At 40.8% G+C, this 18,784-nt stretch overlaps 1 protein-coding gene across 2 annotated transcripts; it reads left to right on the top strand.

Annotated features, from left to right (window-relative positions):
- Positions 1–6,455: 6,455 nt before the first annotated feature.
- Positions 6,456–16,060, top strand: LOC121856998 (glutamate receptor ionotropic, delta-1-like). Of its 2 annotated transcripts, XM_042352795.1 has the most exons (10): positions 6,456–6,519; positions 7,094–7,238; positions 7,601–7,744; positions 8,964–9,054; positions 10,973–11,270; positions 11,755–11,972; positions 13,066–13,246; positions 14,134–14,233; positions 14,366–14,495; positions 15,079–16,060. In XM_042352795.1, the coding sequence occupies exons 2-10, from the start codon at positions 7,162–7,164 to the stop codon at positions 15,175–15,177; spliced, it is 1,338 nt and encodes a 445-aa protein (XP_042208729.1). In that variant the 5' UTR covers positions 6,456–6,519; positions 7,094–7,161; the 3' UTR covers positions 15,178–16,060. The 2 variants fall into 2 exon arrangements, with proteins under 2 accessions (XP_042208729.1, XP_042208730.1); XM_042352796.1 differs by lacking the exon at positions 14,134–14,233 and having other exon boundaries at positions 15,079–15,191.
- The last annotated feature ends 2,724 nt before the right edge of the window (positions 16,061–18,784 follow it).

Raw genomic sequence — 18,784 nt, 5'->3', positions numbered from 1 at the left:
AGACACTACAAGACATCAGCACCACCATACAGACACTACAAGACATCAGCACCACCATACAGACACCACAAAACATCAGCACCACCATACAGACACTACAAGGCATCAACACCACCATACAGACACTACAAAACATCAGCACCACCATACAGACACTACAAACATCAGCACCACCATACAGACACTACAAGACATCAGCACCACCATACAGACACTACAAGACATCAGCACCCCAAACAGACACTACAAGACATCAGCACCACCATACAGACACTACAAGACATCAGCACCACCATGACACTACAAGACATCAGCACCACCATACAGACACTACAAGACATCAGCACATACAGACACTACAAGACATCAGCACCACCAAACAGACACTACAAGACATCAGCACCACCATACAGACACTACCAGACATCAGCACCACCATACAGACACTACAAGACATCAGCACCACCATACAGACACTACAAGACATCAGCACCACCATACAGACACTACAAGACATCAGCACCACCATACAGACACTACAAGACATCAGCACCACCATACAGACACTACAAGACATCAACACATACAGACACTACAAGACATCAGCACCACCATACAGACACTACAAGACATCAGCACCACCATACAGACACTACAAGACATCAGCACCACCATACAGACACTACAAGACATCAGCACCAACATACAGACACTACAAGACATCAGCACCACCATACAGAAACTACAAGACATCAACACCACCATACAGACACTACAAGACATCCACCCCCCCATACAGACACTACAAGACATCAGCACCACCATACAGACACTACGAGACATCAACACCACCATACAGACACTACAAGACATCAGCACCACCATACAGACACTACCAGACATCAGCACCACCATACAGACACTACAAAACATCAGCACCACCATACAGACACTACAAGACATCAACACCACCATACAGACACTACAAGACATCAGCACCACCATACAGACACTCACGAGACATCAACACCACCATACAGACACTACAAGACATCAACACCACCATACAGACACTACAAGACATCAACACCACCATACAGACACTACAAGACATCAGCACCACCATACAGGCACTACAAGACATCAACACCACCATACAGACACTACAAGACATCAACACCACCATACAGACACTACAAGACATCAACACCACCATACAGACACTACGAGACAACACTCATGCAGACGAAGTTCTCCTTTACAGACAAACAATCAGACAACATCCAAAGAAGCCCGTGACAACTTCCTTCCACAGTGTCAGGTGAAGTTAGTGAGTGTGTCATATTGTTGTGTGTCGACCACTTAGTACACGTCACTCGGACCAGGGAATTGGGGTGTCAGGTATAAGTGTGGGTCTTTATGTGTGTCATGTATAAGTGTGAGTCTTTGTGTGTGTCAGGTATAAGTGTGGGTCTTTATGTGTGTGAGGTATAAGTATGGGTCTTTATGTGTGTCAGGTATAAGTGTGGGTCTTTATGTGTGTCAGTATAAGTGTAGGTCTTTGTGTGTGTCAGTATAAGTGTAGGTCTTTGTGTGTCAGGTATAAGTGTGGGTATTTATGTGTGTCAGTATAAGTGTGGGTCTTTATGTGTGTGAGGTATAAGTATGGGTCTTTATGTGTGTCAGAGTATAAGTGTGGGTCTTTGTGTGTCAGTATAAGTGTAGGGTCTTTGTGTGTGTCAGTATAAGTTTGTATGTGTGTCAGTATAAGTGTAGGTCTTTGTGTGTGTCAATAATGTGGTTTTATTGGTATAAATATGGATCTTTGTGTGTCAGTATAAGTGTAGGTCTTTGTGTGTGTCAGTATAAGTGTAGGTCTTTGTGTGTCAGGTATAAGTATTGAGTATTTATGTGTGTCAGTATAAATTAATGGGTCTTTATGTGTCAGGTATAAATGTGGGTCTTTATGTGCGTCGTATAAGTGTAGGTCTTTGTGTGTCAGGTATAACTGTGGTCTTTGCGTGTGTCAGTATAAGTGTGGGTCTTTATGTGTGTCAGTATAAGTGTGGGTCTTATGTGTCAGGTATAAGTGTGGAGTCTTTATGTGCGTCAGTATAAGTGTGGATCTTTATGTGTCAGGTATAAGTGTGGGTCTTTATGTGTCAGGTATAGTGTGGGTATTTATGTGTGTCAGTATAAGTGTGGGTCTTTATGTGTCAGGTATAAGTGTAGGTCTTTGTGTGTCAGGTATAAATGTGGTATTTATGTGTGTCAGTATAAGTGTGGGTCTTTATGTGTCAGGTATAAGTGTGGGTATTTATGTGTGTCAGTATAAGTGTGGGTCTTTATGTGTCAGGTATAAGTGTGGGTCTTTATGTGCGTCAGTATAAGTGTAGGTCTTTGTGTGTCAGGTATAACTGTAGGTCTTTGTTGTTCAGTATAAGTGTGGGTCTTTATGTGTGTCAGTATAAGTGTGGGTCTTTATGTGTGTGTCAGGTATAAGTGTGGATCTTTATGTGTATCAGGTATAAGTGTGGGTCTTTGCGTGTGTCAGTATAAGTGTGGGTCTTTGCGTGTGTCAGTATAAGTGTGGGTCTTTGCGTGTGTCAGTATAAGTGTGGATCTTTGTGTGTGCCAGTATAAGTGTGGGTCTTTGCGTGTGTCAGTATAAGTGTGGATCTTTGTGTGTGTCAGGTATAAGTGTGGGTCTTTGCGTGTGTCAAGTATAAGTGTGGGTCTTTGCGTGTGTCAGGTATAAGTGTGGGTCTTTGCGTGTGCCAGTATAAGTGTGGGTCTTTGCGTGTGTCAGTATAAGTGTGGGTCTTTGTGTGTGTCAGGTATAAGTGTGGGTCTTTGCGTGTGTCAGTATAAGTGTGGATCTTTATGTGTGTCAGTATAAGTGTGGGTCTTTTTGTGTGTGTCAGTATAAGTGTGGATCTTTATGTGTATCAGGTATATGTGTGGGTCTTTGCGTGTGCAGTATAAGTGTGGGTCTTTGCGTGTGTCAGTATAAGTGTGGGTCTTTGCGTGTGTCAGTATAAGTGTGGGTCTTTGCGTGTGTCAGTATAAGTGTGGATCTTTGTGTGTGTCAGTATAAGTGTGGGTCTTTGTGTGTGTCAGTATAAGTGTGGATCTTTGTGTGTGTCAGGTATAAGTGTGGGTCTTTGCTGTGTGTCAGTATAAGTGTGGATCTTTATGTGTCAGTATAAGTGTGGATCTTTGTGTGTGTCAGTGTAAGTGTGGATCTTTGTGTGTGTCAGTATAAGTGTGGATCTTTATGTGTCAAGAGTGTGGATCTTTGTGTGTGTCAGTATAAGTGTGGATCTTTGTGTGTGTCAGGTATAAGTGTGGATCTTTGTGTGTGTCAGTAAGTGTGGATCTTTAGTGTGTCAGATAAGTGTGGATCTTTGTGTGTGTCAGGTTTAAGTGTGGATCTTTATGTGTGTCAGTATAAGTGTGGATCTTTGTGTGTGTCAGTGTAAGTGTGGATCTTTGTGTGTGTCAGTATAGTGTGGATCTTTTTGTGTGTCAGTATAAGTGTGGATCTTTGTGTGTGTTCAGGTTTAAGTGTGGATCTTTTGTGTGTCAGTATAAGTGTGGATCTTTGTGTGTGTCAGTGTAGTGTGGATCTTTGTGTGTGTCAGTATAAGTGTGGATCTTTTTGTGTGTCAGGTATAAGTGTGGATCTTTGTGTGTGTCAGTATAAGTGTGGATCTTTATGTGTGTCAGTATAAGTGTGGGTCTTTATGTGTGTCAGTATAAGTGTGGATCTTTATGTGTGTCAGGTATAAGTGTGGATCTTTGTGTGTGTCAGTATAAGTGTGGGTCTTTATGTGTGTCAGTATAAGTGTGGATCTCTGTGTGTGTCAGGTTTAAGTGTGGATCTTTGTGTGTGTCAGTATAAGTGTGGATCTTTGTGTGTGTCAGTATAAGTGTGGGTCTTTGTGTGTGTCAGGTATAAGTGTGGATCTTTGTGTGTGTCAGTATAAGTGTGGTCTTTATTTGTGTCAGTATAAGTGTGGATCTTTGTGTGTGTCAGTATAAGTGTGGGTCTTTATGTGTGTCAGTATAAGTGTGGATCTTTGTGTCAGTATAAGTGTGGGTCTTTATGTGTGTCAGTATAAGTGTGGATCTTTGTGTGTCAGTATAAGTGTGGATCTTTGTGTGTGTCAGGTATAAGTGTGGATCTTTGTGTGTGTCAGTATAAGGTGGATCTTTGTGTGTGTCAGTATAAGTGTGGATCTTTGTGTGTGTCAGTATAAGTGTGGATCTTTGTGTGTGTCAGTATAAGTGTGGATCTTTGTGTGTGTCAGTATAAGTGTGGATCTTTGTGTGTGTCAGTATAAGTGTGGATCTTTATGTGTGTCAGTATAAGTGTGGATCTTTGTGTGTGTCAGTATAAGTGTGGATCTTTGTGTGTATAGTGTGGATCTTTATGTGTGTCAGTATAAGTGTGGATCTTGTGTGTCAGTATAAGTGTGGATCTGTGTGTGTCAGTATAAGTGTGGATCTTTGTGTGTGTCAGTATAAGTGTGGGTCTTTATGTGTGTCAGTATAAGTGTGGATCTTTGTGTGTGTGTATAAGTGTGGATCTTTGTGTGTGTCAGTATAAGTGTGGATCTTTATGTGTGTCAGTAAGTGTGGATCTTTGTGTGTGTCAGGTTTAAGTGTGGATCTTTGTGTGTGTCAGTATAAGTGTGGGTCTTTATGTGTGTCAGTATAAGTGTGGATCTTTGTGTGTGTCAGGTTTAAGTGTGGATCTTTGTGTGTGTCAGTATAAGTGTGGGTCTTTATGTGTGTCAGTGTAAGTGTGGATCTTTGTGTGTGTCAGTATAAGTGTGGATCTTTGTGTGTGTCAGTATAAGTGTGGATCTTTATGTGTGTCAGTATAAGTGTGGATCTTTGTGTGTGTCAGGTTTAAGTGTGGATCTTTGTGTGTGTCAGTATAAGTGTGGGTCTTTATGTGTGTCAGTATAAGTGTGGATCTTTATGTGTGTCAGTATAAGTGTGGATCTTTGTGTGTGTCAGTATAAGTGTGGATCTTTGTGTGTGTCAGTATAAGTGTGGATCTTTGTGTGTGTCAGGTTTAAGTGTGGATCTTTGTGTGTGTCAGTATAAGTGTGGATCTTTATGTGTGTCAGTATAAGTGTGGATCTTTATGTGTGTCAGGTTTAAGTGTGGATCTTTGCGTGTCAGTATAAGTGTGGATCTTTGTGTGTGTCAGGTTTAAGTGTGGATCTTTGTGTGTGTCAGTATAAGTGTGGATCTTTATTGTGTCAGTATAAGTGTGGATCTTTGTGTGTGTCAGGTTTAAGTGTGGATCTTTGTGTGTGTCAGTATAAGTGTGGGTCTTTATGTGTCAGTATAAGTGTGGGTCTTTATGTGTGTCACGTATAAGTGGATCTTTGTGTGTCAGGTTTAAGTGTGGATCTTTGTGTGTCAGTATAAGTGTGGATCTTTGTTGTGTCAGTATAAGTGTGGATCTTTATTTGTGTCAGTATAGTGTGGATCTTTATGTGTGTCAGTATAGTGTGGATCTTTATGTGTGTCAGTATAAGTGTGGATCTTTATGTGTGTCAGTATAAGTGTGGATCTTTGTGTGTCAGTATAAGTGTGGATCTTGTGTGTCAGTATAAGTGGGTCTTTATGTGTGTCAGTATAAGTGTGGGTCTTTGCGTGTGTCAGTATAAGTGTGGATCTTTGTGTGTGTCAGTATAAGTGTGGATCTTTGTGTGTGTCAGGTATAAGTGTGGATCTTTGTGTGTGTCAGGTATAAGTGTGGATCTTTTGTGTGTCAGTATAAGTGTGGGTCTTGTGTGTCAGTATAAGTGTGGATCTTTATGTGTGTCAGTATAAGTGTGGATCTTTATGTGTCAGGTATAAGTGTGGATCTTTGTGTGTGTCAGGTTTAAGTGTGGGTCTTTGTGTGTCAGTATAAGTGTGGGTTTTTATCAGTGTCAGGTATAAGTTTGGGTCTTTATGTGATTTAGTATAAGACGAAGAACAAGAACAATTATAATTATAATAAAATTGATAATAGTAATAATATCAAGAGCACCACCAATAATAATAATAATAATAATAATAATAATAATAATAATAATAATAATAATAATAATAATAAATAATAATAATAATAATAATAATAATAATAATAATAATAATAATAATAATAATAATAATAATAATTAATAATGCTCTTACTAATTACAACAAAATTCTCTACGTGTCAGTCTATTGTTTAAAATTCTCAGACAAATTTAAAGTACTGTACTGTGTTCTGGGAGGCGGAGAGATAATGTCTGAGGCAAACTGCGCATGTCAAGTCTCCTTCCTTGCGCATGTCAGAGCTCCTTCTTTGCGTCTCAGGTCCTCCCTCACCAGCCATGCTTCTCATCCACGCACAGCTATATAAACAGTGGGGGGCGACCGCCGCCATCCACTTAGCGGGAAGCTTCAGGGGACAACGAAGGGTACACCAAGCAGGGTCGAGGCACCACCCACTCGTATACGGTAGAGGTACAGTACTTGGTGGGAGAGTGAAGCTTAACATAACACTCTGGGAGGTTATGTTTTTAATAACATAGAAACTGGAGATGTTCTACAAAATCACAAAGTATAAATTTCATTCACGAGTTATTGTCCAGGACGGCCTCGTACGCTTATTAATATACACGGCGTAATTTTTCAATTTTAGTGACCAAGAGCTTTGTTTTTAAGCACACTCTTCCACTTCTGCATGAGAGCGATAATTTTAATTTATTTCTGATTTTTTCGAATTTTTTAGCTTACGTGCAGCAACTAACCTAACTTACCTAAGTTTGGTGCACTAACAAAGGACATATTAAATGAAATGGTGTAAATGTTGCCTCGTATGCACTAACATCCAGTAAGTTACAAAGATAATAATAAAAAGTTTTACCTAATACGTGAGTCAATCGCACTTTAAGGCCAATCGACAGATTGGCTAAAGTGTGGGTGTGTGGTGTGTGGGTGGGTGTGGGTGGTGTGTGTGGGTGTGTGGGTGTGTGTGGGTGTGTGTGTGTGTCATCCTTTTTACTCTCACACCTGCCTACATGAGTGTTGTTTACAGTCTCAGATACAGTGTGTTTCACTACGCGGTGCGTGTATCTCCCGCAAACGACTGAGGGAAGCGTACTGATGGTGAGGCTACTGGAGGAGGTAATGGAGGACCCGGAGGTGCTCCGTGATGTACGTGACAACCCCACCACCTTCAGGTAACACATCACCACCAGGTCATAAGAATATCCCCAAGTCACACATTTCTCGCAGGACTTAGCACTACTCCGTCACCTAACACGCTTCTTATCTATCTACCTAACTACTATAGTTTCTCCTGTCCGAAGAAATCACAAACGGGGAGTGATGTATGGCAGGAAGAGAAAAATACGTTCATGAACCTTCCCAGTCAAATCGCTCGCCTTTCAAACATGGATAAAATATTGGACTAACAGGCAGGTAGACAGAACGAATAAACAATAGGTAGAGAAACAGATATAAATAGGGATAATAAACTAAAAAATAAAAATAGGAGTAGAGAGAAACAGTAACAAGAAGAGTGTTTGCATCCCCATTATAGGTTCAAGGAGGGGGCCCTGATGACAGTGACCACAGTCCACCGTCCTCCTCACGTCACCTTGATAAACCACCAAGACGGCACTTACTCTATCACAGGACCCCTCGCTCAACTCATGGACACAGTCGCTACCTCACTTAATTTTACGTGAGTAGGATGGTTTGTCTTATGTTCTTTCTGAGTGGTTACCCCAAGCACAGGGTATAAGAGTACTTTTGTTCTCTGTCTACAACGTCAGACACTGTCCTCAATGGTAACTTCTCCTCACCCACACCTCCATACTAACATCCCTCTCACCCTCTTCCCATTCCATTATAAATCCTCTCACCCTCTTCCCACTCCACTCCCGTACATTATAAAAAAATTCTATGAAGGCAGAAGGGTGAACGATAGAGAAAAAGGATGAACGATAGACAAAAGGGTGAAAAATAGACCAAAGGGTGAAAAATAGACAAAAGGTAAAATAGACAAAAGGGTGAAGAGAGTTTTGGTATGCTGGGATCAAGGGCTGGGTACTTTTTGAACAGGTAATACGTACAAAAACCCGAACTATAAATTGCTTGTACGTGTATCTGTGTCCTTAGAATATAACTGACGTGTTAATCTACGGTTTATTCTCAGTAGTTGACCTTCTTAGAGCTCCGGGTAGTCTTGTGTAGTAGATCGGTTAAGTGTGTGTTAGTGATGGAAAAGAGTCCTCTGTATGTTGCTGAACTGTAGAGGAAGGGCTGTAGAAATGCGTGGTGGAGAGGAAGTGAACTGCATAGATCAGGGTTTTTTATGCTTTTCATCTAATTCTCTCCCTTTTTCACCCAATTCCCCCCCTTTCCACATATTCCACCCATTTCCCCCTTTTTCAGCCTATTTCCCCCTTTCTCATCCAATTCTTTCCACCCAAATTCCCCCTTTTCCACCCAATTTTCCATCCAATTTCCACCTTTTCCAATCGCCCTCTAAAAACATTTCCCTCTTCCAATTGGAACAAAAGAAACACACAAAAAATTACTCGTTTTCCTTCACTAAACAGGACAGACACACGAACCAAATCAGGACATAAACTTGTATGCTTCAGCCGGCCGGGACAGTCGCTAACATCACACCTCAAGCAACGTTACAAACTCCCAACTGATACAAACTCCTACAGGAGATGTTATAATGTTGACCCATAACACATTTTGGGGAAATGGTCGGATGATTTTTCCCCTTTCACATTGGGTGTTAGACTGTATAAAATTTCCCTCATAGAAGACCAAAATTTACCCTGTTTAAGACACACACACACACACACACACACACACACACACACACACACACACACACACACACCAGTACAAACAGTAATAAAAGTCACCGTCTTAATCACCAGGTACAGGGTGGTGACGCCCCCTGATGGCACCTTCGGCACAGCTACGCCCAACAGTTCCTGGTCCGGTATGATTGGACAGGTGACCAGGAAGGTAATTATCTTAACACACACTTTAACTATAGAACCTATCAGGAGTATAAGGTGTTCAGCTGTTAACTACAGGACCTATCAGGAGTATAAGGTGTTCAGCTGTTAACTACAGGACCTATCAGGAGTATAAGGTGTTCAGCTGTTAACTACAGGACCTATCAGGAGTATAAGGTGTTCAACTGTTAACTACAGGACCTATCAGGAGTATAAGGTGTTCAGCTGTTAACTGCAGGACCTATCAGGAGTATAAGGTGTTCAGCTGTTAACTGCAGGATCTATCAGGAGAGTATGTGTTCAGCTGTTAACTACAGGACCTATCAGGAGAGTAAGTTCAGCTGTTAACTGCAGGATCTATCAGAGTATAAGGTGTTCAGCTGTTAACCAAGGACCTATCAGAGTATAAGGTGTTCAGCTGTTAACTGCAGGATCTATCAGGGGAGTAAGGTGTTCAGCTGTTAACTACAAGACCTATCAGGAGTATAAGGTGTTCAGCTGTTAACTGCAGGACCTATCAGGAGTATAAGGTGTTCAGCTGTTAACTGCAGGACCTATCAGGAGTATAAGGTGTTCAGCTGTTAACTGCAGGATCTATCAGGAGTATAAGGTGTTCAGCTGTTAACTACAGGACCTATCAGGAGTATAAGGTGTTCAGCTGTTAACTGCAGGATCTATCAGGAGTATAAGGTGTTCAGCTGTTAACTACAGGACCTATCAGGAGTATAAGGTGTTCAGCTGTTAACTGCAGGACCTATCAGGGGTATAAGGTGTTCAGCTGTTAACTGCAGGATCTATCAGGAGTATAAGGTGTTCAGCTGTTAACTACAGGACCTATCAGGAGTATAAGGTGTTCAGCTGTTAACTGCAGGACCTATCAGGAGGGTAAGGAATGATTAAACCTAATTTAATAGTACATGCTATCAAATTAAACCAATGTCAAGGGCGATTGGTTTATAAATGAAGAATATAAAACAGGTTGAGGCAAACATATTAATGGACGACTGGAAAGATTGACACTAACACAGATGTCAAGTCTGGAAGTCCAATCTACAGTCAGTCACCATGTTGTATTAACTGTAACTGTACTGTATCTTTAATCTGTATTTATATTTGTATTCCAACGGTAAACTTTCTTCCACCTGTCATTACACAAAAGTTCAGTATGTAAACAACAAGCACTATACTCATGGCTCAGACAATATGTATAAAGACCGAAAATTTAAGAAGTTAAAGTTAGAGTTAAAATGCGTCTGTCTTCTATTCTAATGTGTCTCTGGGGAACTACACTGATGGGTAGACAGTTCCACACATTAACTGCGCAGGACAAGAAACGGGTAGAGAAATGTGTGACACCAATTTGACTGGAAATTATAACGAATAACATGATAGCTCACAAGGTGGACTGAGCCTCAACAGCCTTCAGAAATACCCCAATTATCGATACAGTTTATTTCGGTCAAATCTGGCATATACGAATAATTTAATCAAATTATAAGAGGAAACTGAAAGTTCATTGACATCAGATGTGAATACATTTACCTAATACTAGTACACAAACGAGTACATTATCTTAATATTAACACAAGATAAACTGCATATTTTTACGTCCATAGTGAAAGCCAGAATAATTTTACGTGTTGCAGGTCTGGCTCTGAACAGAAAGTCGGTGTGTTTAGGGCGACCAAGTGAGAGGGATTGTCTAGTCCTATATGTTAGCGTCTCGGGGACTGGGCATAACCTAACACGCCTTGTTCCTTCTTAATGTTTTGCTTGGGAGCTGACTCAGCCTCGCCTGCACGTTTAGTACACACTACAGTATATCCTCTGCCAACTCTCCCTTCCTTACTGCTGTCTAGCGGTAAAAATTAATATATATTTTTTTTTATGTGGTGGTAACGTTTAAACCTCATTATTCGGTGCAGGAGGCGATGATCGCCCTGGCTCCCTACGCCACAACCTGGGAGAGATACCAGGCTGTGGACTACCTTCACCACATCACTCACGACTATGCAAGTATGCTGAACGGCAAGGGTCGTCCGGAGATCAATCCGTGGGGCTTTGTGTTTCCCCTGCAACCCCTGGTGTGGGCGGCACTGTTGGCAGCACTGGTGGTGGCCTGGTTGGCGATAGTGTTGATGGGTACCAAACCTGTGGGCTCTGGCCACCTCACCCGGTCTACCCACCTCCTCTTCCAGTACCTCAGAGTCCTTCTTCAGCAGAGTATGAGCACAATGTTTTCCTCTTGGATCACCTCAAAAGTATAGCCACTCCCCCAACTTACTTCACCTTAAGATTAACCACCCTAACGCTTAATTAACCTAACCTAACCTACCCCCCTAGGTAGTGTTAATCATCAGGTGATGTAACCTGGGGGAGCTAATCTTCAGGTGATCTTTTCTCTTACATCTTTAACTGCGATAAATTTATGGACAAATACTTAATAATTCGGCTTACTGTTTACCATTGTTTGTATACCTGGACTATCTATGTGCATTGTTTGTTAAAGTCAGATTAAGTAATTACAAGTGAGGTTAGGTTACGGTTGAGTTAGGTTAGGGTCAGATTAGGTCTAGTTTGGTTAAGTCAGCGTAGGATCAGATTAGTTTAAGAGAGATTATTGTGGGTTAGGTTAGATGAAAGGTATGGTTAGGTTTAGATTAGGTTAGGGTGCTGGAGGAAGGATGGTGCACACTACTCTCCACAGACGCGAGGTTGGACATGGTAGGAGGGCGGGAGAGGGTGCTGGTGGGTGGATGGCTGGTGGTCGCTATGATGGTCATGTGGAGCTACTCGGGTAACCTGGTGTCCCTCCTGGCGGTGCGTCACATCCCTCAGCCCATCCAGAAGATGAGGGACGTGGCCGACGACTCCAGCCAAAACATCATTATCGAACCCAAGACCATCATGACTCACACCTTCTCCGTAAGTTCTCATGGGGCGATACAGCCTTAGTTACTCGAGCCATTTTCAGTAATAATAATAATAATAATAATAATAATAATAATAATAATAATAATAATAGTAATGATAATGATAATGATAACAATAGCATTAATAATAATAATAATAATAATAATAATAATAATAATAATAATAATAATAATAAGTTCTGATGGATTTTGTGTGACTGCTGTGTTTTGCTCGTCTGATTCGATTAAAATTCCAGTGGTCTCTCAATAGTTGTATGCTGCACTTAATGCAAGTAGACGTGTTGTACCGGCAGCAGCAACACTATACTATACTATACTATACTATACTATACTATACTATACTATACTATAACGGCAGCAGCAACACCATACACTATAATCGGTCAGTATCAAGCCTATAATGTTGATCGAAATCATAAATTCTTCCCGTAGTATTTTTCCTTCACCGTTATTAATTCTGATATAAATAGTGGTAACAACTCTGAACAACCCTAGGGAAAATTCCGTTATCTGCAACACACTCACAGACACCTTAAGGTTGTGACGACAGCTTAAAAAACTTGAACACCACACACGCTCTAAGAGTTAACCAAAACAGGCTAACTCTCCTCCCGCCAAGCTTAGCGCCCTCTCCCCACACCTCCAGCAATCAAACATAAACAAAATAGCTATACACCAAGGTAAAGATGAATCCTCGTCACTACTAGAGCCCACTTTCGTTACCTTGTGAATTAAACTTAACCTCCTTTACCAAAGCTAAATCGGTCACATGGATATGGTTGTGTGGCTATTTAATTACTCACATTAAATCACGTCTACTCTGAAGCGGGCGAAGTAGAGGCATTACTTCATGTTCTCAGGGTTGGTGGTGCTATTACATACACACACTCTGAGTTCAGTAACAGTACAGGCAGGACATCTCCATCTACCTAAAATTGCCGAAGAAATAAAACTCTACACGGTGAAAAAACAAACAATAACTCCCCTGATATTATCGTTGGCTCTTGCTTTCTCTTTCTCTTGTGTTCTCTTTCTCTCACTCTCTCTCTTGTTATCTCTCTAATTACCGCGCCGTTTATATCCAGATAGTGAAAACAGGAGACGTTGGGTCGCTGGCCGCTTTGGGTGACGTGGGGAGGATCAAGTACGTGGTGTCTTCAGAGCTCCAGTGCGCTGCGGAGACCATGGTGAGCGACGGACACCACGCCCTTATCACCTGCAAACTCTGCCTCATTAAGATCATTTCTGATCTCTTCTACAAGACAGGTGAGCTTCAAGATACAGTAGGTGAGCTTCTCTTATACAGGTGAGCTTCAAGATAGTGACGTAAGCTTTGGAGGTTAGGTAAGCTTCTTTACAATTTTCCAAGACGAAAAGGAGGAGACGCCTTCTGTTTGGAATTCGTGAGAACCATGAGATGAGAATCGTTGATGAGAGTGAACTGAGCAGCTTATGCAGACAAACCTATATAGTGTGGAGGGAAAAGGCAAAGTTTGTTTGTGTCAGAATAATGTTTGTGAATGTGTGTGTGTGTGTGTGTGTGTGTGTGTGTGTGTAGCAGGGTCAAGAGACAATCAATTAGTGGAGATAGTCTACAAACCTCTTGTGTACGGGCCCCCTTCTGTGTTGAATAAAACCATCTGGTGTTAACTAAATAGGATATTAAAAGTGGTGTCCCCGTAGTGACGGGGTAAAGGTAATTAATATGTCTCAGGCAGCACGGGATGTAAGCCCGTGGGGGCCCTGTGCGGCTCAGACGTGTGGAAACCCTGAGCCCCACACCACTCAATTTTAGTAACACCCACAGGCCGCTGTTATAAAAGTAGTACACCCTAAACAAACAGTGATTACCCGAGGCCTAGAAATTGGGAAATTTATTTTTTTACATTAAATCTCTCAGTAAGCAACGGCGTATCCTAGCTTATACCCCCCCTTCCCAAGGGTGTCGACTATACAAAACAACGGAAAAACTAATTAGTCGGTCACATGATAAAAATAAGCCGGAAGAAGCTAGCTTTTTATATTGTCTTTTCTATATTTAGAGTTGAGTGTCCTGAATCCGGCACTGGTAGAACATTTAGTTGAGACATGTATTAAGAAAGACTGCTAAGAGACACTCACTTAACATCTCCGTGTGTGTGTGTGTGTCTCAGGTCAGTGTAACTACTACATCTCTGAGGAGGACGTCTTTCACACGCCCCAAAATATGGTGGGCCGGAAGGGACACCCTATCATAGCTGCTATTAACCGTAGGTGAGTAAACGTTGATATTTCTCTCTCTCTCTCTCTCTCTCTCTCTCTCTCTCTCTCTCTCTCTCTCTCTCTCTCACAGAACCATAGATCATTAATATACCGGAGTCTCATTGTATTTAACAATTGTTGCAGGATCCAGGCACTGGTGGAGTCTGGGTTGTACGAACACTGGCTGGACAATAACATTCCTTTCTACAGGACGTGTCGCCGCTCCCCCTCCACCATCACCGTCCAGGAGCCTCTAGCTATCGTCAATCTCTGGGTAACTACAGTGTTAATTTGGCACCCAGTTTGCTATTTTCTCGGTTCCCTGGCCAGGCTGTATTTCTATTTCAAAACAAGAAATTTATTTTGTAATGAATGTATTTGCTAACCCCCCCCCCCCTTCAAAAAAAAAATATTGAAGGAGTTGAGACGGGAACTTGTGCCTTGTCTCGAAACTAAATGGACTTCCATCAAACACTATTGGCCATGCAGTCACGGAGGCCCAGTGGATACAGCGCTCGCCTCCCGTCCTTAAGGGTCACTGGTTAGCGCCCGGATCACCCCCAACACCCATGACTATTAGTTACACCTTTGACAACTGACTGAGGTAAAAGTATAAAGTTATCAACCTGTGAATCCAAAAATCGATTCATCTCATCATAGAGCCAGGTGTCAGATGATATTCCATGTGTTCAGAACTTACTATGATAACGAAGGGTAATAAACATCGTAAAGTTTAAATGGAGTTTCGTGAGTAAGTTCAAAATACCAAAGCCTTTCACCAAACGCTCAAGAGTACACTAGTAAACTTGATGATGCTCTTATCAGGTCGTCCCCTTACCTGTATTGTTGTGCCGCAGGGGATGATGGTGTTGCTGGGGGCAGGGCAGCTGCTCGCTCTCTTCGCTTTCTGTGTGGAAATCGAAGTCGGCAGACACGTCAACGAAGAGGAATCATGAGGCCACCATACATCTTGACCTGGAACACGATGGGTTAAACTCAGAACATGACAACAACACTAACTCAGAATACTTCCATAATGCTGTGTGTTCTTAATTATAAAAAAGATAAAGACGAGGCTTCCTTGACATATTATTTCATCACTTATGGTGGTTTTGTCAATAATGTACAAGATATTCCAGAGAGGAGTTAAAGTTATCATATCATTTCTTCTCACTATTCACACAGATCAATGCACTTTTGTGGGAATAACTCATCAAACCTACATAGCTGGACAATATATTCGTCCAACGTGATAAGTAACACAGTTCATGATAATACTTTACATTAATTCCCACAAGAGTTCTTGTCTTGCGTGGCAGAGGAAACACTCCGAAAAAATCAATAATTCCCCAAAAACCGTAAATTCACAAAATCTGGAAAATCGTAAAAAAATTAACTTAGTGAACAGTGAACTTTAGTTATTTGAAAAAGTTCGTTATTTTTGTAGCGATATTTCCGTACTTATTGTCCGACGACATATTTACATAAAAGGTTTATAAATAAATCACATAATCCGTCTGAATTAAAAGATTAAGACCTGACCATGATACTATAAACACTGCTACATAAATGTGTAATTTATATACTGTACATTTCACAGAACAAAACTTACAATAAGGATTCTTAAGTCGTGTAACCTACCTGTCATATTCTAAACTACAGGTATTTCCAGGTAATGCAATTAGTCGTATGCACCCTGTAGTCACTTTATAGTCAATGCACCGGTGGGAGAGTCAATTTATGTCTTGTGTAAAGTAAAATAAATCCTGTATCTTACTCCACCACTGCCATCATTTATTTATATTTGCAATCATTGAAAAATATACTTCTTCAAATTATTGTTTAGTGTTGAATTAATCCAAACCAGAGTGATACCTTTGAGCAGCAACGGAGGAGAATATGACCAGACATTTACTGTAGGGATGGCTTATGAGAGAGAGAGAGGATGCATGTATAAAGTCGTGTGTTATTGACAGCGGCGTCTTGGGTACCCTACAACTACCAATACCACATCTTATCACTTATGACCTGAAAAGATTAAGAAATTGACTGCAGATATAGACTATGTTTCGTTTCATTTGATTTATAGCTAACACACCATGGCCGACGGTAATTATCTACATACAATACATGAAAATTAAATTAATTTTTACAGCATTACAGTGTTTCAACTATTCTTGACATACACGTAATAAACTCGATTACAATGAGTCTTATACGAGTACAATCTAGGTATTATTGTTCTGTACAGGGTATCCCAAAAGTCAGCAATAACATGAAGTATTCACAATTTTACATTTATATCGGCAAATGATCAAATCGCACGACAAAAACTCACAGATATCAATAATTCTTCCACACAATCCACCCTGAGAGTTTTCCTACCACTTCCACTTCCTCCACTCTCAATTTAACTTATTCATTCCACAAAGGTAATCTTCAACTCGTCGATCAATAGGAATTTTTTGGACCACCTTGTATACTGTAGTGTTGGTTACTATTATTATCCAATGAGTTTTAGGTAGTTATGATATGAGTGATTGATATTATGTCATCATTGAACATAATTTCAACATTTGATTATAATTTTATGCGAGTAATTACGTGTGTGTGTTTGTGTGTGTGTGTGTAGACAATCAAGACGTAAGTACAGGTGTGGACGGAGACAGACGATACCTGAACGCTGCCAGGTTATAAAACAGTCATGTGGTTGTGTTGTGATTCACGAGCACCAACGGCGGCAGGTGTACAAGTCATCCATTAATATTACGAGGACTAACTTTAACTAATTACCGTGTACACCTGAACTCGTCGATAATCCGTCTTCTCTCAAGTAATTTCATTCGTTTATAATTTATTTATATTCCCCGAGAAGAAAATGGTAAAGGTCATGATTAGCAACGCCAACTGCTTACCAACACAGGGTACAGTGACTGTCTGAGGTTCAAAATCCATTATTAGCATTATCTCCAAATACAGTATTGGTCTTAGGTCAGAATACATTAATGATTTTAGGTCAGAATACAGTAATAATTTCAGGTCAAAATACAGTGCTGCCCCAACGATCGTAGCCCTTATTGACACTGGGTTTAATTGTTTATATATGAACAGACATCAACTACATGCAAACAACCACCAGCTACATTAGGTCACTCACTGGTCTATCTATTTTTATGTAAACCATCACCAAGCACTACATATAGAGTGCAGGTACTCGTGTATAATAAATTGTCTCACATGTGGTGTAATGGTCAGCATGCTCGCCTAGCAAGCGAGTGGACCCCGGTTCGACAACTGGGCAGGGTGAAACTAAAAGTAAGCTTCTTTATGCTATTTACCTCAGTCTAACTTGGATGTTAATCGATTTGCGGATCGTGTTCTGGGGTAATGGTTAGCCAGTGCAGTTGGCGAGTTGTCCGGTCTTCTCGGACTATTCCTTGATACTGGGTCATGCAGCTCGTTAACTCAGGGTGTGGTTGTTGTGTTGGAGACAGCTTCTACACCATTAACTCGCCATTCTTGAACACGAGGGACAACCATTACTTACTTTACCTGTGTGTGTGGAGGGAAGGTGGGGGCGGACCGCAGAGACACCCACTATAACTTACTGTTACCTCTAAATTTACACCAATTTAATGTCAATTGTGGCTAAAATATTCTTTCAAATACTTCGTAATCGTAAATAGTGTATCACGATAATCACTCATTTAGTAGCCAACGATTAACTTGCCTCAACAGTCTATGAGCGTCATCATTTTTTCAAAAACAGTATACAGTATAAAGACATTTTATATCCGCGTATTAACTAGGTTTGTGTCCTTTGTGTAAACCATAGTTCTTTGTTTTCTGCAACAATTTGTATTCATTCTCATCAATATATTACCTTGCATGCATGAATACCAATAAGCACCCTTGTTATATTATTGCAATGTACAATATATAAGTCTGCACGGACTCATATCCATATACTGTATAATATATGGATATGAGTCAGTGCAAACTTATATATTGTACATTGCAATAATATATCAAGGGTGCTTATTGGTATTCATGCATGCAAGGTAATATATTCCTTGTAATATCTTTTGGCAATAAATGTTTCAATCGTTTCCGTACATACACAGTATAAGCATTTTGTTGAATGCAATTCCAATCCATATGACTTCTAAAGTTTTGTTCTATACAGATATTTCGTTACCGGGTATTTCATTGTTGACCTTAGACTTTGTCAGGGTATCTTCCTGCTTCTTGTGTGAAGTAAACCTTAGTACCAGGAGTATGGGCTGCTGTGATGAACGAACAAGCAGCAGTTCCCTCAGTTTCTAAAGGTATCGCTCTATCTTTGCAATTATGTATTCTTAAAATAGTGCTACTACCTGACACTAAAGTTTGAGAATACAAACCGCACAGGTGTATTGTCAAGGCGAGGGTGTGTGAGTGTGGGGCGGGGCCCGGGGGCAGGTAACCAGGAGGGTGGACGGAAATATTGTCCACAGGAAAAAAAGTCACTTGATTTGTACACATTGACAACACAATATATATATATATATGAAGGCATTGCAC

Source organism: Homarus americanus, unplaced genomic scaffold, assembly GCF_018991925.1.
Source record: "Homarus americanus isolate GMGI-L3 unplaced genomic scaffold, GMGI_Hamer_2.0 scaffold44060, whole genome shotgun sequence".
Lineage (NCBI taxonomy): Eukaryota > Metazoa > Arthropoda > Malacostraca > Decapoda > Nephropidae > Homarus > Homarus americanus.
The sequence above is the reverse complement of the archived record's forward strand: the minus strand, read 5'-3'. Positions and strand labels throughout refer to the sequence as shown.

Coding starts and splice junctions, on each gene's coding strand:
- LOC121856998 (XM_042352795.1), top strand. CDS start 7,162: ATGGTGAGGCTACTGGAGGAGGTAATGGAGGACCCGGAGGTGCTCCGT. Junction 7,745..8,963: donor GCTACCTCACTTAATTTTAC/GTGAGTAGGATG, acceptor CTTAATCACCAG/GTACAGGGTGGTGACGCCCC. Junction 14,496..15,078: donor TAGCTATCGTCAATCTCTGG/GTAACTACAGTG, acceptor GTTGTGCCGCAG/GGGATGATGGTGTTGCTGGG.